The 24766-nt window shown below is 48.1% G+C and overlaps 1 protein-coding gene across 1 annotated transcript; it reads right to left on the bottom strand.

Annotated features, from left to right (window-relative positions):
- Positions 1–999: 999 nt before the first annotated feature.
- On the bottom strand, positions 1000–24374 carry LOC144099372 (uncharacterized). The gene is made up of 7 exons (XM_077632607.1): positions 24094–24374; positions 9774–9851; positions 6695–7156; positions 5245–5547; positions 3729–4030; positions 1881–2108; positions 1000–1276 (listed from the first exon to the last, which is right to left on the bottom strand). Exons 1-7 carry the CDS (start codon positions 24106–24108, stop codon positions 1153–1155), a joined length of 1512 nt encoding a protein of 503 aa, XP_077488733.1. The 5' UTR covers positions 24109–24374; the 3' UTR covers positions 1000–1152.
- Between the last annotated feature and the right edge of the window lie 392 nt (positions 24375–24766).

The raw sequence follows: 24766 nt of genomic DNA, 5'->3' as shown, positions 1-24766 counted from the left end.
TGCCGCACGTCGTGCGTTGGGAGTATAGTGAACTAGAATACCCATAGTATTCTAGTTCACTGTAGTTGGGAAACACTGGTTTGGCGACACGAGGCATCCTTCCCACACGATGTGACACAGAAGCAGGTTGATAAAAGAGGGTGAAAAGATGTGAACGTCCTTGTCGTGTCTCCCTCCCGTGCTCGTCTCTTTTGCGCTACATCCTTATTCAAGTATGTGTCACCAACTAGCCCAGCAACAAGTTTTATTCCCGCACGATACCGCAAAGTAAACTGCAGCCACCACACCACACCCAAGCAGACGGTCGCCACCCGCGCCTCGCGACAGTGACGTCAGGCCACACGGCGCCCAATCGGGAGGCCATGACGTTATGCACGACTCAGAGGAGACCAATCAGGAGGCCGGAAAGCTGTGACAGTTTCTGCTAACGGCAGATGACCTTGACAATGAGCCATTAACCTTAATATGCAGCTGCTCATTTGGCGTACTTCACCTTCTTTGCGCTATATCCACACGTAAGCGCAATGATAGCAAGTTCACGGAGCCAGTATGACAACGACGGTGAGCAGCTGACCGCCGTGACCGCCTATCGCAAAACAAAGAAAGATATCCGCTATACTTTCGCTAATCGTCTCGAAATAGCGAATGTATCACCGAATCTTTACTCTTACTTTTCATCTAAACTAGAAAAGGAATGATTATCAATGTTAAAGTCCAATTCAAGCTCCCGCTGCAAGCGGGGCCACTTATAGGCTCGTTACGCAGCAAACGCGCGCCTCGCGACCAGCGGATGTAAGACAATGGCGGTCGCGCTAGCAGACGACGCGGTTGTCCTCACCCTAAGCGGACAGCGGGCGCGCATTGAGGCACACTTGCTTTCAGACGCTCGACGCAAAACTCCGAGATAACTGCACATCCTTCAGCTGCCTCTGTGAAAACTGGCACAGTTTTTTAGCCTGCCCCGGGGCGACAACGTGCCGTTGGTAAGCAGTCGTCCAGTGGCGCGCAAGCAATTTTTCTTTTAATGTCAAAGCTTTCCAGAGCAGGGAGAGGGGGTAGGGGAGAAAGGGGAACATAGCTGCCGGTTTTGCGAGAGATCTTGGCTCGCCGCGTCGACACTCCAGCCCGGGCCCGCGGGTGGTTCGTGGGCGCTCAGCCGTAGCTGGGCCTCTTGAAGTCGTACGTGTCGTCGTCGTCGTCTTGCAGGTCGTTCTTGGCGTAGCCTCCCTGCGGTCGTGAGGACGGGTAGACCGGCTCCGGCGCTGATTCGGCGGGCCTGCGTAGTTTAAGGGGTGCCCTTTAGGGAAGAACGCGTGCGGTTCCCGTCACTCTTCGAATACCGTATCCAGCTCCTGACTGCGCACGCAGCTGGCTGACTGCAGGAACACCAACATGCTAGCCAACCACTGTGGCCACAGTAAATTCAAAATTACCGGGGGCCCTTAAAGGAACTAGGTTCGAGCAATGTAAAAGCATTTCAGTTCTAGTCAATTATTTTCCATTTCTATTCCAATTGCATTCCAATCAATTCTAATTATATTCTTTTGTAGTTGGCGTAGTTGAAAGTATTAGTACTATTACTGGTTCAGATTTCATATTTTCCCGCCTTTCAGGACGTCAGATCATTTCGACCAATCACGAATTTTGTAACGCCGCCACTATTTGGGCACCGCCGGGTTTTCGTGTCGATGAGCCATCTAGTGCCGATGAGCCCACACCCGGAACTCCTCGCAATGCTCAACACACAAGAAAAGAGCGAGTCACAAAGTCGTCCTCGAAATCAGCTAGGGGTACCAGCCATCCGCACGAATTTTCTCGTGCCCAGGAGTGTGATCTATGAGCGAACAACGAAATCAGTAAGTGTCCCGTGGAGTCCCTACCTGTAGTAGTGTGGTCCGGAGGGTGGCGTGGAGGGCTGTGCGTGCCGGTAGTAGGACGTGGGCCTGCTCACAACCTCGTCCTGCCACGGGTAGGGGCCACCGGGTCCCCGGGAGATGCTCATCTTGTACGAGACGCCGATGGGGATGTCGCCCTGGGGACGATAAGACTGCGGAGGCTCGTTGTACGTGCGGTACGTCTTGTACGAAGACTGGCTCCACGGCTCGTACCTGAAAAAACGGCGCCAAGTTTGAAGCTGCCGCCTTTCGCTCCTTTCGCAGCGTATGGCCATGTCGACGGATTTTACGCGCTGACTAAAATCCCTGTATTTTCATTACATACACTCCTTTTTCTCTCTGGGGGTGAGGCAACGTCACGCACACAAGAACAGAAGTCGACTCGAGCATTTATAACGAATGTTCGGTTATTAAAAACTAAGGCACTGGACGCTTCGTTGTGAAGTGGCTCTATATAGTTGCCCCCGCAATCGGAAAACCCGCTTCTCGCCAGTGTGGAGGCCGAAGAACGCCTCCCAGCCCCTCTTGCCATCTCCTCGAAGAACCATGGCGATCCCCAGAAAGCAATTTAAAATCCGGCATTTTAATTACCATTTAATCGCCGGCCAATTATGCGACGTTGGCCTCCAATGCCATCGAGTTCCAACGAGCGTGCCGCCTTAACAAAGCGTCTAAAGCGGAAGCAGAGGCGTGGTGGACACGAGGCAGGGGCAGTGTTAAAAGCGAATCTGCAGCACAGGGTCGAAGATTGACAAGTGGCAGCGCTTTGAGAAGTTTGAATACCAGTCACGTGGTATGCATCCCAGGCCACGCTGCTTACGTGGCGCACTACCTCGATGCAAAGAAACGCGAACAACCGGTGCCAACACGCCCCGCTGTTGGAATTTATTTTCATCTCGCTTTTACCTGGGTGGTACGCAAAAAGACGTTAGAGTCGTCCAGGAATGCATCGTGGACGAGGCTAGGGTCTTTTTGCTATCACCGAAGTAAAAGCGCGGCGAAAAGAAGTTGAAACAGCGGAGCGTGTTGGCGCCGGGTTGTTCGCGTTTCTTTCAATCGAGGTAGTACGTCGCTTGCCCATTTCACTCTCCACATTCATTGCCGCTTACGTCGTGCAGTCACCGCGGAGCCAGCAGAGAGTATGCTCTGAACGCACATCGGATGCCCCGTAGTTTTGTCGCAGCTGCCTTACAACTTTGTCGAGGATCGGAGACGAGAAGGCAGACCTACCACCAGTTGTCGTAAACGCTTCAAGCGCGATTATAGTTGTCCCGCGTCCGGAAAGCAGCTCGCCGGCAGCAAGGGTTTCAGCGGGAAGCACATGGCTGCGCTGGAGAGCTTGGAAAGTGCCCTCATAGGGACTCTTTAGCACAAGGGCATAACGGGCTTTTTAAATAAAGAAAAGAGACTTTTGTTTGACTTAGTTATTTCGGGTGTAATCTGAGAAGTAAACTTACTATGAACTTCCTATAAAACGAATGCAGTCAGCATGAACATAAGGTTTGTTATAAGTGAACTAGACTGTACAGTGGCTAGTCTGTCCGCGGATATTTGTTTTTCAATAGAACAAGGCATCTAAGACAGATCAGGACAGTCTGTCAACCAGACCTAACCTCGGCGCCTGTGCAAGACAGTGCGGTAGTAAACAACGTGGCCGCACTGCTCGAAGCAGTGCGCTCAGGAGAACCAATCGCAGCTGGAAACCTGCTCATTGGTTGCATATTCTGTGGATAGGAATGAACTCAGTTCAGCACATTCCAAGCAGTACACCCCTTCCTCCTAATTTTGCTTTCTTTTCCTAAGTGCGTGCAAAAGAAGTCAGTGCAAACGCACCTGGGTGCAATGTAGGGCCCCCTCCTGACCGAGTAGCTGACATCCTGGCTGTGCTTGACGTACGACGGTTCCTGGGGCCGGGGAACTATGCGTGCTGTCACCTTGGGCCCGCAGTAGCCCGAACACCTGGACACGGGTCGCGGGTGCACGTACACCTCCTGTACGGCGGGCCTCGGCGGCGTCGGCGGCGTGTCGTAGTACGTGGGCCTGGACGGTGGCAGCACCACCTCCTCGCGTGCCGGCTGGTAAGACACGCGACGGGTCGGTGGAGGGCGGCGGCGGGGAGGCTCCACAACCACAGGCTGCACACGTCATCCACAAGCGAAATGAGGCGAGGGCGAAGGGGGTGTAGACAGGCAAAGGACACCAGGCAAGTTGATGTGACCACCAAAGAGCGAACCAACCAACCAACCAACCAACCAACCAACCAACCAACCAACCAACCAACCAACCAACCAACCAACCAACCAACCAACCAACCAACCAACCAACCAACCAACCAACCAACCAACCAATCAATCAATCAATCAATCAATCAATCAATCAATCAATCAATCAATCAATCAATCAATCAATCAATCAATCAAAATAACACTAAAGAGTTGAAGGTGAAATAAATTTAGCAGAGTAGAACCGCGGCTGTAGTATGCAAAGTTTAGCATTCTCAATTGCGAACCCTAGAGCAACATTATTCACGTCATTAGTTTTTCTTTGGTCCAAAACGAATACCCTGATTCAGTAAGGGCTGCGGTGATAATACGGATTGGTCGTTGGGTAGTTTCGGTGATATGACTCTTGTTTAGTGCCTAATATAGCATTTTAACGACAGAGTGCCACAGTATTCGTACTTTGTGTTATTGAATCTTTGTGCACTCAGTATGAAGGCAGAGGTACCATTAAAGCGCACTTTTCCTGCCCGTGAGAACTTGAAGAAAACGGCAGTACTAGACAAACGAACCATGGCGAGTAATGCAGAGAGCGGGGTCCATGTATCCGATACAGCGGCGCTGTAGTTTGTGAGGGTCACAAGTCAAGTAAGGTGTTTTGCAGCAAGTGCGTTTGAGGCCAGAATTCAAGACTAATGGGTCCTTAGACTTGTCGAAAAAGCGAGGTGACTTCTTATATCTGACAGCTGGTTGCTGAGGCATTTCACAAAACCAGCAAAACGCTAATTTTCTGGAGCCTAGTTCGGGCGAACCTAGATTACAAGTTGAGCGTATACTACTGCGCATCCGACACTGAAAAGTGTTCCTTTGGTTTAATGCACACTTTGACTCGTTTTTTTTTTCACGTTCCATGCTTTTGCGCTTGAGATTACTTGATAATTGAATTTTCCGCTGAGTGAACCAGAACTCTGCGAGCTTTCTCTCACATTTGCGCACATATTAAAGATTGCTGTTTCAGTTACATCGCCACTCCTTTCAGGTTCACCTCGATGACTGCTGGCAGGGTGTTAAGCGAGGGCTATACTAAGCAAAGTGCGTTTATTTATTTTCCGAGTAGACGAGACGCGTACCTGTGAAGGCACGTAGTAGGTCTTTGGTGGCGACGGAGGGGGTACGTAGTAGGTCCTTGCTGGCTGCTGTGGAGGCACGTAGTAAGTCTTGGCCGGCTGTGGAGGTGGCACGTAGTAAGTCTTGGCAGGTTGTGGGGGTGGCACGTAGTAGCTGTTGTCGTGCACGGGCTTCTTCACGACCACCTTGCGCACGTAGGTTCGCACGGGGGGCGGCTCGACGTACGTCGGGGGTTCGGGGGGCACGTAGCTGACCTTGTGCACAGGCGGGGACACCACGACTTGCTGCACGGGAGGAGGATACACCTGCGGCCAAAGAAGAGAAATGATCGGGTTAGTAAGCTTCCTAAGGGTGCATCAAATTTCTAGTGGACTTGGATGAGCCAGGCTGGTCCTAAGCAGGCTGTCATTTCAGGCTCATGACGAGTAGGCTCGAAAAATATTTTTTTTTTGGTTTGCCGACAGATGGCAGCACTGGTCATTTCGGTACCATTTTCGGTGCCGTTTTAGGTTTAAACCTCGGTTTTAGCAGACCTGAAAACAGGATCTGTTCTGCATCGTAAAATAGTTGTAAGTTCTAAGTGGGCAACGTTCTCAAGGCAAACCACGAAGCCTCGAGTCTTCGTTCTGCACTTTCGCGTCCTTTTTCTGTCTCGTAACCGCTGAACTAGTAGGGTTTGCAGCGATGGTCTCAAGAAACGTGTCTTTTATCGATCGCCCCAGATTCAGTTCTCCCAGTCACTAATTCCACCTTCCGTTGCATACCCCTTTATGTCCTGAGGCAATAAACATCCCCTCCAAAAATTCCACCTTATCGCTGCAGCCAGTTCGCTCCGGGCTTCCGCACAAAACCCGCCCCCCGTGTCTCTGATTTCCTACCGTCGGTCTATAGTCTGTTCGGCTCGCTTTTCTACTGCGACGCTGGCTGGTATAGAAGAGGGGGAGCTGCCTACACGTGGCTCGGAGGTCCCAGTGCCAAGTGGCGCAGCATGGCTTACGCTTAGCGAAAGGCAGGAGGCACTGAAGTCCGCAAGTGTGGGCGGCCGTTTCTTCCACAGGGAACAATAGAAAGAAGGCGTGACTGCTATAACATCCCTACACACCATGTTTTGGCATCAGCTGTGTAATAGTTGCGTTGTACATTTTGCCTGAAACAGGTTTCCTCCATATCAGACACAATTTTGCTATAACTGATGCTTCCCTAGAAGGCTTTAGGTGCTGGGAACGAAGACTTCGTTATTGAATGGAAAACCTGCATTGGTTTTCCCTGAACAGCTGTTTACGCGACGCAGGAGCAGCCTGAAAGTGAAGCTTAAAGTTCGCGCGGAAATTATTCAAATCGAGTAGAGATCTCTTAGGTGTGGCTGCTCTGATTCGAGGTCCTTACCTTTACGTAAACTTTGATGGAACTTTAGCAAAACTTAAAATAGCACGTGCCCGCCTGCGTGCTCACCTTAACTGTAGGCGGGGGCACAATGACCTCTTCGTGGTGCACGGGCGGAGGCACGTAGGCTGGCTTGCGTACCGGCGGCGGTATGACCACCGGCGGCGAAGTCACCAGGATCTGGGTCTGAGCAGGAGGACCCGCGGGAGGGGGCGGGCTTCCGCAGACGCCCTTGATGGGTCCCCTGGGCACTCCCGACGTTCCGGGCGCCGAGGAGCGGACGCTGACGTCCGCGGGGTCCTGGTTGTCCGTGCCCTGCTCGTTGGTGTCGACCCAGGCGCGGAAGCCGTGCTCGTCGGCGACGTAGCAGACCACGCGCTGCGACCCTTCGTCCGTGGCCAGCGTGTAGTGTCCCGTGACGCGCCCGTTGGCGTCACGCGTCTCGTGACGCGAGTGGCTGCCGTCGTGTCCGCCGGCGAAGTACGAGAACTGGTAGGGCATGGACGCCTGCTCGGTCAGGAACTGCCCCGGCTGGTGCGACGCGCGCACGAAAGGGAGGAGAGAGAGGGAAAGACCACGCACCCTGTGGGGCCTGCCATCTCTTTTGCATGGTTGGTTTCGAGTGGAGACGGTTAAGGCGGTAGTGGGGATTTCTTGGTAGTTAGCAGGGCGAGGACTTGCAGTGGAGGGATTCGTGGGGACGACATTAGTGCATTGGTTCGATGCGTTGTGCATTGTCGTTAATGACCTCAGGTGAGTAACAAGTAGCTGTAGTGGGAATGCATCTGGCAGTCTGTTGGAGAGTTCGCGAGGACCACGCTGCTTGTTTGTTGCAGTCATTCGGTTATAATTTACCTCCGCATATAATAATGCTCGCGCCCGTTCGTGTTTGCAGGCGTGTACGTGGCTACTAAACGCACTTCCCTGGCGTTACCTGGATTCAAATAAACTGCGTTTGCCGTTGTACACGTTGCACTAGCATCGAGAGCATCATTGGTGCTTAAAAAGAGGTTCCCTTGCAGTATCCCACTTCGGGAGCTCTGCCTGCTTTTCACTATATTAGCTTGTGCACTCATGCCGCTTACAGGCACGGCTTCTCTTATCTACATTCAACTCATTAAGGGTAAAGGATATTATTGTTGACCACTGTCACGACGTATGCAATATGAAGGCTCAAGTTTGCTTAAACGGATCCTTTCAACTACTCCAGTGTTGGATAAAACTTTATTCTGGCATTGTGCCTGCAGCGACTGTAATCCAGCTTAATCTTCGTGAAGGAAACATTCTCGAATAATGGCTAGAACCATAACCAGCGTGTTTATTTCACTCTCTCTCCCTTTTTGCATTTTCACTGCTGATGCAGTTAGCGCCGCTGCATGCTGACTGCGTTAGCCAGCACAAGTTTATTTTTTTACATATGCGAGACTTCTAAGCGCTGTCGACAAAAATCAATGGGCCGACTGGAGTAATGTCAGGCCTACCATCGAACGAAAGTCGGGTTGGTGGGCAACAGTAACAGAGAGTGGGCTCAGCGGACGCAACAAGGAATTGTCTAGAAATACATTAAGGTCAAAGAAATCAATTTTCAAGCTTAGATTCGCCATACGATCATTTATGAGGATAACGCTTCCGAATAGTACTCCATTAATTTGTTTTGGTTTGTTTAGGCCTGTGATAACTATGCTGGAAAAGGTGTCTTCGACATTTATTTTTGGTTTTCTTTTGGGTGGTGCCTAATAAGACTGAGGCAAAAATGAGGATAATACATTCGACCCGTAATTTTACGTTGACAGCACCCAGCTGGCTCGCATAGAAATCAGATAAAGCACTGGTAGCGTTTGCCAACAGAATAAATACGGGAAATATTTTGTCCGCCACCGTTGCCTGTAAATACACCTGTTACATTTCAAAACACGGCCTTTACATTCCAGGGCATACAAGTGACACGTTTGTAGTTGTGTAGGGACTTTGCCGAACCCCGCGATCGGTGTCCAGTGTGGTTTTGGTTCGGAACTTTCGAGCGAAACTTATTTAGCTATAGAGTTTCGCTAAAGCTTCGCACTGACAAACTAAAAGGCCGAGGAAATTCCATAGCTGTCAAAAATGTTGAAAGAAATAGCTTCACTGCATCCTAGTAACCATTTTTTTATATCAACGAGAGCTATGAGTTGCACGCAGCTAATGGAGTGGGACACATGTGTTCAATATGGACCGGCTCGTTCAAATTCATCTAGAGGCCTGCGATACGGGGTATTTTCGACTAAGGCAATACGATTTAAGTGTACTCGCAAATCGATATGACGACTGATTTGGAACTTGTAGCGGCTGTTGTCACGCGTGCTCGCAGATACCCCTGAGGAAAATATGTAAATGGCCGGAGGGGGGGATGGCTGAGCTTTTGCATTCCTGCAGTACTTGCTGTAGGGCTAATTGGTTCATGTTATAAATTTGAACGACGCAAACGAGACCGACACAGGAAATACAGGGTGGATAGAAAGAGCACCTAATACGAACATGGTAGTAGGCGCTCTTTCTATCCAGCCTGTATATTTCCTGTGTCCCTCTCCTTTGCGCCGTTAAAATTTATTTACATTCCTACGCATACATAACCATGGGATTGACACACATGTTTACTTGCTGGACTTTCACCTCCAGTAAATTGATTAGAATTAATTTTGCTGTGCGCTTCTGGACTTGAAAGCTCCTGCGCGTTCTCAGTCCAGGATTCAAAGAACAGATTCGCAGGCTCCGGATAATGATCCTGTAGGCGTCACGTCTATACAGATCAGTCCAAAAAGCGCGTCCTATACATGTGTCGCCATGTTCCTCACTGGTCTGTTCTGACTATATGGCGCTAACACGGTGTAAATGGCGGCGCGACCATTCTGAACCTATTAGAGACAGTTCAAAAAGCAGGTGTCTCGATTTTCTGCCGATCTATAGATCAGCACTGGACTCTTGGGGCGCCCATGGGCATCCCGCGCATGCCCTGTTGCCTTGCGATGTTAATACAGCTCGATGGAGAGTTGCGAGAGGTGAATGCCTGCGCCAAGTGCATCCCACAAGTGCATATGGCTGCCAGCGGAGGTGAAGGGCAGTCAGGTCAGCGGGTACTTCAGGGTAGGGTAGGGGCCTGGAGTCCACTTACCGTGCTTCCATGGTCCTGGAGGGCGTTCGCCGGCTCCAGACCGCTTTGTAGCAGCAGGAAAGCGGCCACGAGGATCAGCTGCGGGGGAGAAGAGTTTGTCTGAGGAAGAGTTTGCTCTTCCTGATGAAATTCGACAGCCAACAGTGCGTGCATATACGACCGCTTCAGTGCCTTATTTTTGCGCCAAAGGGCGCATCTTCGAATTTCCTATACTTCGGAGAGTGGAATGACGTTCCGTCTGCTTTTGACGCCGGTCGCACTTTCTTTCCGTCATTATCTGCAACTTTCCCACACAGCAGAGCTGTCATCGCGTCTCGCAATCACTTTTTCGAGACAAGTTGATGACCGAATTGATGATTTGGTTATAATTTGACTACCAAATGGTAACCAAGCCAAACTGCGGTGCTGCTGGGTGCAGGGCAGGGTTTTCGGCACCATTCTAAGGACCCTACAGGAATACGTCATAGTTGCACTGGGCATGGTTTGATTGATCACCAATGGATAGTCGTAATAGAATTCGTAACTTGAATCCCCGTTATACCGGCCCTGCAACATCTTTGGTGACTTATTCTACATGGCTAATAGGTATGCGAACCACACTTTTGCCGCAGCTTCCACAGCACGAACTCTTTCTGCCAAAGCAGTAAGTAAAGACACCAGAGAGCCGCAATTGAGAAGCTTTATGGGCCTGAAATACCGGCTACAACCCTTCGCTACACCTATTAACAAAAAGCAAACACACAAACACTAACCCAGACAGAGAAGCATAAAAAAATATACGCCTACAGATGAATACATATTAATGAATGAAAGTAATTATTCATAGCGCTTTTGCACTCGAAGACGAAACACAGTATATCAGTTTATACCCTGATGTTGCATTTTTCGTCTGCTTGATACTCTGTGGATTGCTCTCTTTGAGCACATTTCCTCGTTTTCTTTCCCTAGTAGCTGCTCGTACAAGCCAACCCAAGCTTATTGAGCTGGATTCAAAGTATATATATATATATATATATATATATATATATATATATATATATATATATATATATATATATATATATATATATATATATATACTTATGAAGGGAGCTAACAGTCACCGAAACCAAGGTGCTTAGGGGAATGTATTTTGTATGTGTTGTGCTTATCAGTGCGCACAACACATAAAAAAAAAAAATTCCCCTATGCACCTTGGTTTCGGTGACTGTTAGCTCCCTTCATAAGTTTGTCAAACGGACCCCTCATTTGATATCACTTATCTGCTATATATATATATATATATATATATATATATATATATATATATATATATATATATATATATATATATATTAGATGACGTTCTACGTCACACTTGCGGTATTACAGGACGTGCTACGTCCACCGCTATGGTCGAGGGTGGCGCTGGTGAACACTCTCAAGGTTCGCTTACACGCAAAAACATACACACGAAAGCAGCAGATTGGACAGCCGTCGTCGTAGCTCAGTTGGTAAGAGCACCGGACGCGATATTCGGAGGTCGTGGGTTCGGATCCGACCGGCGGCATGGTTGTTTTTTCTGCTGGTTTATAAATAATTTTCTTTAAAGGCAATTGATTGGCACTAGAAATTAAAAAAAATAAAAAAGAATAAAAAAAAATTCCCCTATGCACCTGGGTTTTCGGTGACTGTTGGCTTCCTTATTATATATATATATATATATATATATATATATATATATATATATATATATATATATATATATATATATATATATATATATATATATATATATATATATTATGTAACATGATGTTAACGTGGCGGAATGAATGGCATGGTGTAGCCTGATGCGTCCTTTCGGCTGGATAACGTTGCTTCAGGATAATTTCAAGGACCATTAGAAGATCAGCAGAACAGCTGGCGTTTAAGTATATGTTTTTTTCGTTGTAGTGGAGTTCCCTTCTTGCCATAATCTGTGCGTAATTCGTATTGTCCTTGTATATCATTTATTTTGTAAGGAGGCGATTTCTTTAATACACTTACCTGAATTGAGGTGCATGCTCATAGTTTCACGCTTAGCAAAGAGCATTGCACTGCGCCAGCGTGAACGTCTCATATCTGGAGTAATCACCGGAATTCCATTATTTATCTTTAGTATTAGCCTTGTGTATTGCTCCATGATCGCCCAGGACCTCATTAAAAATATACTCTGTGGGAACCAGGAAGCGCGCAAGAGGGTTGAATAATAAGCACGCATACGTTTGCCATAGCTCTCATTTCTCACGATTTATGTGCAAGAATTTCGGAAACCAACGGCTAACGTTGCTTATAACGCAGTTGATTGCGTCGCCTGTGCTCACTGTCTCTGAGTCATACTGAACGCGTTCGCTGGCAAAACGGAACACGTAAGAGCACAGGGGTATGTATAACGGTTCTGCTATTCGGCTCCGAAGATCAAAGCTGTTCTACATGCACCACATCGGCATCAGTGTTGGAATAAACTCGTTGTAGCAGGCCCGGAAAAACACTGTCGAAGACGGCCATTTGTGGTGGGCAGGAGTGGCTCTTGCACTGGCTAAGTGAAAGGGTTGGCTGCGCAGTGTGACGATGACCGTAAACATAACCGTAACCATAACCACAATGCATAAGTGTCTTCTTGTCGCTTGTTAAATTAGCTACAGGAGTTCGAAAAGCCGGACGATTCTTGGGTCTTCGTACGCAACTTGTACGCAGCCACACGTGCTGAAGGCGTGATAGGCAAATACAGCTCCGTGTGTTACTGACCCTTACTAATAGAAGTCGCCCAGGAGTTTTCGCCGTTGCTCTCACTTTTAGTACTGCACTGTTGTCAATCTTTCAGCAGAGTTCTGCCGTGTTCATTTCTTCCGTCCGTGTTTCCTAGTTCTGTTTTTGGAAAGCAGCCCAAGTGCAACAGCCGGTCGACACGCCCGAAGAAGTGCCAACGCCTTCTTACGCGCTTCCAACTAAACAAACCCGACCTTGCCCAACATGAATGATGGAGACCCGCAGCTCCGTTGCCCACGGGCAAAGAACAGCGGTACTGCGTGGTCGTTCCAAGTTGATTGTTACGCGCCCCGTTATAGTGGCGTGCGCACGCGTGTCCTCACAGGGGTCCTCGAAAACGCCCTCGCGTTCCACCCGGGCCTATATTAAGCCTCCCGAGCCCGTTGCACCGTGCAGAGGCAACGCCTATTTTATCTCAGCAAACGCATATTTTCAAGGACGCCCAAGGCGACGCGATCGTGGCGTTGCAGCGATAAATGGCTGCCGGCGAAACGGCCGCCCCCGACCCCGGGTCGTGGGCGAAACGTTGCTTACGTGCGCGTGTGGGTTCGGGAGTCCTTAATCTGGGCCGGATGCGGTGAACGGCGCCCCCGGGCTGCCGAAAGCTGAAAGGAGGGGAAAAAGCCCACTAGAGAGAGAGAGAGGACAAAAAGAGTCGGGCGTAGTTGGGTGTCTCCGGCGTTGAGATCTCTTTGTATGCGTGTTGTACACAGCAGAAAACTATGCCCTCCGAAGTTGGCGTTTAGGTAAAAAGTTGCTCTCCGCAAAACAACCCATTCTCAACCACGGCTGAGCAGGGAGGCCTGCGCGCGGAGAGTGAGGCCGGAAGGTGTATTTCGAATGCGGCGTGTTTTCTATTCGTGCCAGTCCTTTTGACCGGATTTTTAGGAGTGTTGCCGCGTGTGTCGTAGTCCAGTCCGTCGCTCAGCCATTCTTTGACCGGTTGTCGTGCGGCGAGCCGCGGTCTTCCCGACTGTTGCGTCCAGCACGTTCAAGTGCTATATTGCTTTTTCCACGCTGCTGAGTGGTACTCCTACTTATATTTTCTATCACAACTACTACTGCATTTAGTACTACTAATACTGTGGCTAATAATAGAAATGAACACCTGATATTGCGTTCAGTTTGATGCGTACAACACGCCGTGCGTGTCGACACTCAGCTCCCCTTAAAAAAACAGGACTGCCGCTACGGCGGTGACAAAAAGTTGTTAGTGAGTTGAACATTTTGGGTTCTCTACAATGTGTATGAATGATTCGCGTTGGGCATAAATGCGAATGCGTTTGCCACGGACCTCTGACGGCAGTCCGCTATCTGCCGGCGTTTTTTAAACCATGGTACTCAGTGCGACCCAAGAAAACCGGTGGCGAAAGACGGGGAGGAAAGATGGCTGCTCGCGGTGCAATATAACCTGAGAACAAGTGAGCGATTTTGAGCATTCTTCTGAGCATTCTCGCTCTCGTTGAACCTGCGGAGAGCCTCGAATGGATGATTGAGCTCTCTCATAATAATAATATAGCGAAGCATGTGCTTGCTGGTGTGTCAAAAAATTATTTAATTTTTCTGTGTATGGTTAAAGAGGCAGACTGAATGCAGAAAAAAAAGCACAGGACAGGTCTGAGTTTGCTGCGCGAATGATCCAGCGCTAAACGGCTTGTGATCGTGAGAAAATGGAGACATATCTGTCTCGTGTTCGTGAGGTGCTAGGAAGTGCGGGAGGTGCAGGTTGGGAGGCTCTGGGCTCCTATGTCGGAGGTGCATTTTTACCGATGGGTGGGTGCCCGGCGGTGCGCTGTGCGGATGACACCGCCGACGACATATAATTTTTCAGGCGCGAGCAAAAAACAGCTTGCGCTGTAAAAAGTAAAACAATGTGCTGTAGGCGGCTACAGCGACGTTATGGTGAGATTTAAGGCTGTGCATCAGAACGCCCAAGACGAAAGGCACACACCTTGGCTTCTTCCTGTGCGTTCACCTGCACTGCGCGCGAATAATTACAGGTTAAGAGTTAGTATTGATCAAACATGAGGCTCGTTTTAAATGTTCGATTGGAGAAAGGTTTGGTTTGGTTTACGGGGGTTTAACGTCTCAAAGCAACTCAGGCTATGAGGGACGCCGTAGTGAAGGGCTCCGGAAATTTCGACCACCTGGGGTTCTTTAACGTGCACTGACATCGCACAGTACACAGGCCTCTGGAATTTCGCCTCCATCGAAATTCAACCGCCGCGGCCGGGATCGAATTCGCGTCTTTCCGTCCAGCAGCCGAGCGCCATAACCACTCAGCCACCGCGGCGGCTTGATTGGAGAAAGGAAAGCAGAAGTGAACAAATCTGCGAGGAGAAAGCGTTAAAGCTTAGTGTTGTTTCTGAATTCAAAATTTGTTCTTGTGCATGGCGTCCACTGCCCATGCGCGTTTCGCAACTTTTGATAGCGTGTCAGTCAAAGCGGTAAGTTACAGTATCAAAATATTGCTTCGTCCCCTGCGTCTCTTTCGTTTGCACAGCTTCTTGATCGGCTACTTCCAACGACAGGTAGCGCTACGTGTGTTCGGGCCCTTCCGCAGAACTTGTAGAACCAGATCACTCTTCGTCGCGTTTTCTATTGTCAAAGAGTGCGCTGCTGTTTTAAACCTTTTTCTAACGGGCAAAATTTTTGGGCCTTAAGTAATACTGTTGTGCTACGGCTTTGCTTTTTTTTGCTTTGGGTATTATACCGCGGAGATTAGTTGGTACATTGGGGTATTATGTCACTTCTTGTTACGGTTCAACAGCGAGCTTTATGTCGGTCTTTCTAATTCCTATGAGAGAGAAAAGCCGCAGCAACTCGCCCTTCCTTACAATTCCTTATAATTATTCTCAATTCAGGAAACTATTTGCGCGAAAATTAAAAAGAAGAAAGCAATTTTTTGAGCGATTCTCATTCGGAATGCATGATGACATTGTTTCGTCTTGTTCTGGATTGTGTGTTTCCAAGAGTTAAGGGCTCTTATCTCTACTCCGTAAATGCCTTCTCTGAGTGAGTCACGATGCGTATGCTGCTTTCATGGCACTGACACTAGAGGGCACCCTGGTTCCGAACGCGTATTTTCGCAAAAAAAAAACGAAAAATGTGGTGTGAGTGATTGCTTGGCGACACTAGATCGTACATTATAAAAGACATCACAGCATCAACGCCACGCGCATTAAAACGTTAGTGGCGACACCTGCACAAAACTTCAAAGTTATGTAAACTGCAATTGCAACTGTGAAATTTTGTGTTTAACGACGCATAAAACAAAAGGGAACATTTTTGTCACCGCTTGAGCATTATCACGAATGCCTATGGCTGCGCGTTAAGGCGCCACGTTGAAAGTTTTGAAATGAGCCAAGGACGATTTTTCATGTTAAATGAATTGAGCATGAACGAGCAGAACAATAAAGTATTTAAGACGTTTCTAAAACGTTTTCAGCGACGGAGCATTTATTAAGCTTGCTTCAAATCAGAAAATGCAATAAGGAGTACACACATTAAGAGCATCACGTTATACACGTTGTTGGAGCTTGTGAACCTTGGCGGAACATAAGTACTCGTTGATCAACTGTCGAAGGTTAAGCGTAAGTGGAGTTCGCATGCACGAAAACAATGCAAGGTATGCGGAGCCGGAAGCACCTGACTTGAAAGAGTACCGGAAGTTCACCACTACTTCATGCAAGAAATGGCTGGACAAAATTCGCCCAATTTGTTTTATACATTTCTAGATGGCATGCATGGAAGTCGCATAAGGGGTGTGTTCTAATTTTATTTGCTCTACGGTGCTCCATGCGGCATAAGTAGAAGGAAGTCCGTTTCTCTTACGAAACGCTGCAATGCCAATCTCCAAGCACATATGCCCACATTCTCAAGCAAGGGTGAGGACTTGATGGTCGATATCAGCCCCTTTCCCCATGTCCCCAGACCTTGTCGTCCCCATGGGCCAATCCAGGTTGTATAGGGAACTGCTCAAGCCGTTAAAACGCTCTAATACCGCGCCTTCATCTAACCGGGGTGAGGCTACAGTTGACGGGCACTGAATGCTCGAAATGTCTTGAGAAATGCTGACGGCACTTTAGTCTGACAGTGGCTGTCTGGCAAAGGTCATACAATCTTAGGGTGTTGCTTTCTGAACGCTTTTGAAGCCTGCTAGTAAATTCCGTTGAGTAATCAATTAAAAACAGCAGCAGAGACAAACGAATACCAAGATGTAACACACACACGATGAGGACGATGCTGTTTTTAATTGATCATGTGTCAACTAACTCAGCATTCCATCTTATCCGTCTCTATAACCTGGTGAAGCTATACTGAGTACATGACTGTGAAAGCAGTAAAGAAAGAGTGCCCTTGTGCTTTTGTGGTTCGTATTCCTGCTGTTTTTCCGATGTTAATATTACCTCAGACCATCCACTTGCGTCCATCACAGAACGTAAAATAAATCTGAGGTCTCAAGGCGAACAATTACATGACTCCATGTGGTCGAAATTATCCAGAGCCCTCCACTACGGCGTCCATCACGGCCTGAGTCGCTTTGAGACATTGAACCACATGAAACCAAACCAATCAAAGATGGAATCAAAGATAGTATTGACAACTTTGGTACTCATGGTTTAAGTCTAATTTGCTAAAAATATAAGAAGAAAAACTCACACTTATTTTGCTATCCAGGAAAGAAGTTAGTACAAAAAAAAATGGAACAGTGAGAGCTTGAACGGAGTGCAGTCAATTCCCATTCCTGTTCCACTCTTTCCTGACAGCCCTCCCATCTCTTGGAATGCTTGGCCAAGGTCGGCTCAACTATACAAGACCAGATGGCCTTGGTTCTCCCCGCCGTGGATATTTTAAACGCTTAATCTGTGTTCTTTAATAAAGTGAATTAATTCTCTATCTCTGCGTGGCAAGACGAGATCAATGCTGATAAAAGCGTTGAAATTCAAACATTCATTCACAGCTTCAAGCCAAGATACGTTCTGAGACATTGATCTTGACGCACATCTTTCAAGATATCAGCTTGCATGAAATGCACGGGGTCAAGAAACTAGCCATTCAAGGAACTGAGGGTAGTCGACGGTACGTGTCCGATTGAGGAGCCTTTATAGTTGCTGTGACGCTTTACTACTGCCTTCGTCTTTCTACATTTACACGCCTCTTAAATAAGCAGTTGCACTACGGAAACCTTGTAGGATATTCGGTGAATAGTTTTCTGAATGATTTTCGCTTGGTAATAAGCTTTTATAGGAGTATACTACATCGATTGCACATAAACAGTTTTGCTGATACAGCAGACTCAAGGAATGGCAAGAAAGAAGGCATTCATGTCAATGATAGGAGCAACGAGCAAACTAGTTCTGGACGGAATTAAGAGCATACGCAGACCTAGCGATCCTAATTATGTCTGAGGCATGCGTGGATGTTCTAATCCGTGCGTGAAAAACTTCTGAACAGGCATCAGGCTAGGCAATCCACGCAGAAACATACACTGCTTGCAAGAGCAAACGTTCAGGAAAGCGAGGTAGTGCGCACGTGGATGATGATATACACTGATCACGTTTCACTGCACCCTTGTGGTACATCAGCCACACCGGGATGTCTCTCCGGTTGTTTTATTCAAGAAGGGCTAGGCCGGCCGGCGACCTTGAGTTTAGCGTCAGGTGGGTGGCCAACAAGCCACCTCCAGGCGGCAGCGCGCCACTTCGAGTACACTTCGATGCGCGGACGCTCGCCCCCAGTTAGTGAGTGGGCAATAGACGTTGCGTCACGCGTCGCGTCACGACAATGGATGACTTCGTGGTACCGGAGTGAGGATTGCGATTTCGGCAGTGGGCCTTATGCGCGCTCGTTGGCGGCAGGGCGGGACTGCGTAGGCTGCAGCGTGACGGATGCACAGCCGCCGCAGCAACGAAGGATTGAAGCCCGTTCTCTTCGAGAAAACTCTTCCCTGGCACTGTTTCTTTCTTTATTTTCCCCTCTCTCTCTCTTCTGAGCTTTTCGTTCTTTGGGAGTCGTCTTTCGCCGTTTCAAGAGACTCAGCTCTTAAATCCGGATAATTACATTTGGAATTAATTATCTTCATTCATAAAATAAAACTCTCACAGGCAACGCGGTTAAATCTTTTGCCCAGCAGAACGTAAAATATGGTTTCAATTTTTACAAGTTTGTGGGAATTGTGTGGAAGTTGCGAATGTTTTTAGATCAGAAATATGTGACTGACAAGATAGGCCGCACGAAAAACAGAATGATTAGATTGTAAAAACTGTTAGTAATAATGCAATGCGCAGTTTGTCGTTATAGTATATGTTAAAGCTCTTTATGAACATCGTAGTTTATAAACAGCCATCTAGAAACAGGCAACATAGAAAAGGAAACTTTACTTCAGCTACAGGTGCAAAAAAAAAAAAAAAACTCGCGTACTGCATACACAAAAATAAAATCTCTACGTCTTCACTGTGATTAGGTGTCAGTAATTAGTCACGAACGTAAGAGGAACACGTGATTCAATAGAAAGTCAATAACGCGTGTGGTTTGGTTTCAATAAAGAGTAAGAAAACTCTAGATGAAGAGTAAAAATATTAGGTACATTTCTTCTTATAGATTCATGCCACCCTAAATGCCGCTACAAGCCTCAAAAGGTCTGCCCTAATGTGAAAACAGAAACAACAATTTCTGCCATACAGTGCAAATGCTGTACCAGTTGCGCAAAGCAGGAAGGATAGCAAAGGCCGATTAACGTTATATTGATCAACCGCCCGAAACGCAAACGATGCTAGCTCGAGTGTAGAGAGGGGTGTCTGTTGATATTGAAATTGGTTTTGGGGGAAAGGAAATGGCGCAGTGGTCTGTCTCACATCTCGGTGGACACCTGAAGCGTGCCGTAAGGGCAAGAGATAAAAGAGGGAGTGAGAGAAGAAAGGAAGAAAGCGGCCGTAGTGGAAGTCTCCGGAATAATTTCTGCCACCTGGGTGTAGGGGAGGGGGGGGAACGTGCACTGACATCGCACAGCACACGGGCGCCTTTGCGTTTCGCCTCCATCGAAACGCAGCTATTAGTGGAGTGTGACTGTAACAAGCCGTTAATTAAAAAATATACGCTCTGTCAATTACCAATTAATGACTTCTATTTACTGCAGCTCTCGGAATTATACAAAGAATGAAACGATCTTATTACAGAATGCAAAAAACACGTAATAAAAGGTACAGTCAGTAGTAATTGAAACGCGAACCGAAAAGAGATGTTAATCGTGGGATGCTGAATACTAGCGAAGATTAATTCCGCTTGGAATGCTCGAATAAAATGATTTAGAAGTGTTTATCAACGTCCCTTGTGTTGCCTCTTCAGGAGCTGCGTATAGGCACTAACGCTAGCGCAGTCTGCGTGCAGATGTCGCAGGTTTGGTCTGCTTGCCTTCCAAACTGTTATGGGAGAAATAATTCAAAAGGAGAAATAATTCAAGCAGACGCAGTGATAAGGAAAGCACATAAGATAGCGCTCCACCTACCGCAAGCAACCTCAACGGAGAAACTCCTAGCCCTGGGTTTGCATAACACCTTTGAAGAGCAGAGAGAAGCCCAATTTGCGGCGCAGCTACAAAGGCTAAAACAAACCAAAGCGGGGACAGCGCTCCTAAATAGGTGCGGCTACGAAGGTGCGCTACAAGAAACAAAAAGAACAGAGCGGATACCTGACGAATATCGCAACACACTGAGGATAGCCCCGATACCGAAAAACATGGATCCGAACCTGCATAAAGGACGCAGGGAAGCTAGGGCAAAATATGTTCAACAAATCCTAGCCGAAAAAGAAAACACACTGTACACAGGCGCGGCTGCGCACAGGAGAGATACTCGAAAAACCAGAAACAGGATGGTAGCAACGGCAATAAAGTATTAACACAGGCAAATAGCCAGCGCATCATTCAGGGACTGTGCGGCCGAGGAAGCCGAAGAGGCGGCCATCGCCCCGGCGGTGGCGGAGGGCTACCGCACCCGAAGGTCTGTGACAATATAATAGACTCGCAAGCAGCATGCCAAAATTACATGAATGAAAAAATAGGAAAGAAAGCGCTCCATATCCTTAAATCAGCCAAAATGCCGCAAACCGAAGAACAACTGCCACACGTAATCATGTGGGTACCAGGACACACCGGGATCGCCGGGAACGTAGAGGCAGATAGGATTGCTCGAGAGCGCACAAACCGAGCCTGCACTTCTGACCTCGACAACCCAGGAGCAGATACGGTGCCCCTGAGCTACTCAGACATTCTAAGCTATCACAGGGGAACGCGACTCAAATATCCGTCACCCCATAAAAGCCTACACCAACAAGAAGCAGTCGGCTGGAGGCTGCTGCAAACGGGGACTTTCTCCAACCTAATTACCTTAAGTAAAATCTACCCCACGCAATACAGCAGCAAATGCCCATGGTGTGGAGAAAAACCCACGTTAATGCACAATGTGGGTCTGTCAGAAAACCAAGGATCTAGCTGCAATCAATAAAAACCCGAGTGCGGAACCGTGGGAGTGGATTCTCTCCAGCGAGGAACCGGCCATCCAGCGCGGATTGGTGCGGAGAGCCTACCTGGCGACATACCTCAGTGGAGCCCTGAACCAGGGGCCCCAACCCTGTTAAGACGGGCTGAAGCAACGCACCGGAAGATGAAGAAACCAGCCCAAAACCACTAATAACACATCTTACTAAATATCAATAAAGTTTTTCCTCTTCCTCCTCCAAACTGTTTTCTTGACACTGTCGTGAGCAGGCCATGCAGCTTTTCAAGACTTGGTGAAACTGGACGACTTTCGATGCTACAAATTTATGTGCTACATTCCCATCCCTTTTTCGTTATTTATGCAGGATGGCGCAATCGCCGGATGAAGAAACAGCCCAGAAATACGAATAAATAACCAAAAACTGGAATAGGCAGTTCTACGAAATCATATAGCCCTTTCACACAAGCACGAAGAGAATGGAAAGCAAATTGAAAGAGGGCGGTGAATCAACAGCTGATGAATACTCGTACAATATGACAATCCAAGGTTGCCAGCTAATCAGAAGGAAAGAAGTCTGGCTACGTAAGATTAAGAAAAAAACGTGGTAGAGAAAGGCACTGTAGATAAAAAAAATGAAAAAAACCGAGAATCTTCTGCTTTTTTTGTGTGTGTACTCTGTTGGCGCGAACAGAAAATGTGTATAAGAAAATTTTACTTGTTCGGACACGTAAAATATGTTCGGGATGGCGTTTTTGTGCCGTGGGCCCGTAATACGACGGTACTCTCAAGCGTAGTACTAAGCTGGTGGGCCTGAAGCATGCGGAAGTACATCCTACAAATCTTCGATGAATTTCTCTCCAGTGATTTGCGCATTTGCCCTGCTTAGTTTACCGCGAGGGAAGCAACGAGTTTTGGTGATCGCCGTAAACTTCGATAGCTCAATCTGTAGCCACTGGTGCGGACAAACAAAGGGTTTGAAAAATTAAAAATGTTGCGAAGTGCTCCCTGAGCATTGCCTTATTGCTTGTTGAGCTGCGCCGTGCTCCTGGCGCATGCGCAGTGGAAATGGCATACCTCTAAGTACACAGAGCATTCAAGTGAGCAATGCACAACCAGATTGCAGTTACCGTTGCCACTTATTTGCCCGTGACGATGCCCAGAAGGTTGGAAGTTTATTTCTTTTCTCTCTGTTTCCCATATAGCACTGTTTTGCACGTCTCAATACGGTACTGTTACTTTTTCAATAGACTCGCTTGCTGTGCTGCCTAAGTCCATCTTTCTTTTAACCCTGATCAGTTGTAATTCTGACAAGCGTACAGACTTTTAAGCGCTGTGAAGTCACAGCCATTCAAGAATATGTAGGCGCCTCTTAAGCGGACACATGCTGAGTTTTATTATGTTGTGGTCTGAGCATCCGCCTCGCATGCGGGGGTGCGGGGTTCGATTTCCAGCGCCGCCGGGTACCCACCGGTGAAACAATGGATAAAAGGGATCTGGTGGTCGGCATATTTAGGGTGAAATGCTTGGGAAATGGGTCTTTGACCCCACCTTGAGCAGAAGAAAAATACCTTGTGCCATGACACTGTTTAGCTACAGACGCCCTTAAGCCATAAAAATCCATCATCATCATCATCATCATCATCATCATCATCATCATCATCATCATCATCATCATAATCAGTTAATGTTAAAGCTTGGAAATCATCGCACTAAAAAGCGGCAGTCTACTGGGGCTAAGCATATAAGGCTCGTCGGCTGCAGAGAGAGGGGGTGGATTGTGTGTTCCTCTACCATTACAGTGCGCCAAGGTGTTGCATTGTAGAGAATCTGCAACCGCAGAATGATTACGGCGGATAAATTATGCTGACGAATAGATGCAGGGTGCGGTATCTTCACTCAGTAGCCGTAGCGCACTGCATCGCTTTAGATTTCAGTTTTGGCTGACAGCGAATGTTATCGTATAGACGCTTGCCTCCTATTCACATCAGTGTGCGAATTCGTTACTTGATAAGGGCCGGCTGCGAACAAGCTGCCAATGCGCTAAGGTCAAAAAGAGCGAACAACTGTATGTAGAACGGCACTCCGAGGGAGTCAAGATCGTTATAACGGAAGGTTTAGGCAACTGCCATTTGGCCCCTGTGCCGTGCGGGCTACGGCCGGGACTACCGAAGGAAAGACGCGCATGACTAGTAAGGGCGTCGCAACGGGATCTTTGAGAGTTGAGAGTTGCGTTTATTTATTTATTTATTTTTATTTATTCAAATACCTCACGGGCTCCGACTGGAGTATTATGTGAGGGGGGTTACATAACTGGGGTGGGAAAAAGAAGCAAGTAGAACATGGTTATTTTAACATCGTTATACAAAGAACAAGCAACCAACCAGAAAATAGAACTAAATTGAAAAACTAAATTGAAAAACGCACTACAGAACACACTTCAGAAGAAAATGCTACTTATTTTTTCTTTGAAAATAACATGATCTGAGATGTGAACAATATTATCAGGAAGACTATTCCAATAAATGATTGCACGGGGCAGGGCTGATGAGTTGAATGCAGTGGTCCTTCCCGAAAGGCGCTTAAAACTGAGGTGATTATGCAATCGGTGAGATGTGCGGGCCGGTTTTGTAAGGGGTAGTGTGAAGGTATGATGGCTGTAAACAATTTTATGGAAGAGGCAGATAAGTGCTATTGTTCTGCGAGATTCTAAGGATGGAAGGGATAACGAAGCCTTAATGTTAGTTATACTGGAATGTCGGCAATAGTTGCGAGAAATGAAGCGAGCGGCACGATTTTGTACGCGCTCTAGGGAATTAATTAGGTACTGTTGGTGGCAGCGCGGAACAGGAGTTCCCAAAGAATTGTGCACGTAATTTAACAACTTGCACATCGTGCCCAGCCACCACGCTTCAGGGCCTGCTGCGCTCTTCGAGTCAATCCGCTGAAAATTCCCGCGTCCTCGTCGCTGTTCGATGAACATCGTCGGTCAAAGAAGCGCGCCCAGCAAAGAAGGGGAAGTCTCAGGCACTCACCCTGTCTCGCCGCATGCTGGCCGCCGCGTCGTGTGTCTTGTCGCTGCCCGGTGTGCGCGCCCCTTCGGCGACTGAGCGCTTCTGGAATCCTTCGCTCCGCCGATCGGTGCCCGAAGTGAGGCAGTGTCTCTTGTGCCGTCGTCGCCGCCTCCGTTGTGCCCGCCAACTCGGCCCCCGGAGTGAGTCGGCGTGGGGCGCGCGGGCGTCCGCCACGCGCACTCCTTATACGAGCGTGGCCTTCGGTAGTCCTGGGAGGGGGGAGGGAGTGCCACCTTCGCTGCTCCGCACCGGCGGCACTACTGTCTCCCGTGTCGTCGTCTCCGTGACGGGCTTGGGAGCGGATGCCGCACCTTCCCCCAGTTGCTTTTCGAGGCGCTAATTACGGTCGCCTCTTGTTCATCTTTCGACTCGGCGAGCCTCCCGTTTCCCTCGCCGATTGTTTCCGGATCGGATTGTTTATGCCGATCGTGCAACCTTGCTCTCCTCGCCTCTATGGGTGCCGCAAGAACCCGTCACCTACATTTTCCAGTAGGTGACGTCAGCGACGTCCTACGTAACGACTCCTGTATTGGAAAATGAATGTCGGCTCTGTTTTTGGGGTGCGGCGACTGTACGACTTTCTCGGCCGATGTCGAGCGTCGCGCATGCGTCGAATTCGCAGCGGGAGACGAAG

The sequence above is a fragment of the Amblyomma americanum genome, chromosome 7, assembly GCF_052857255.1.
Source record: "Amblyomma americanum isolate KBUSLIRL-KWMA chromosome 7, ASM5285725v1, whole genome shotgun sequence".
NCBI lineage: Eukaryota > Metazoa > Arthropoda > Arachnida > Ixodida > Ixodidae > Amblyomma > Amblyomma americanum.
The sequence above is the reverse complement of the archived record's forward strand: the minus strand, read 5'-3'. Positions and strand labels throughout refer to the sequence as shown.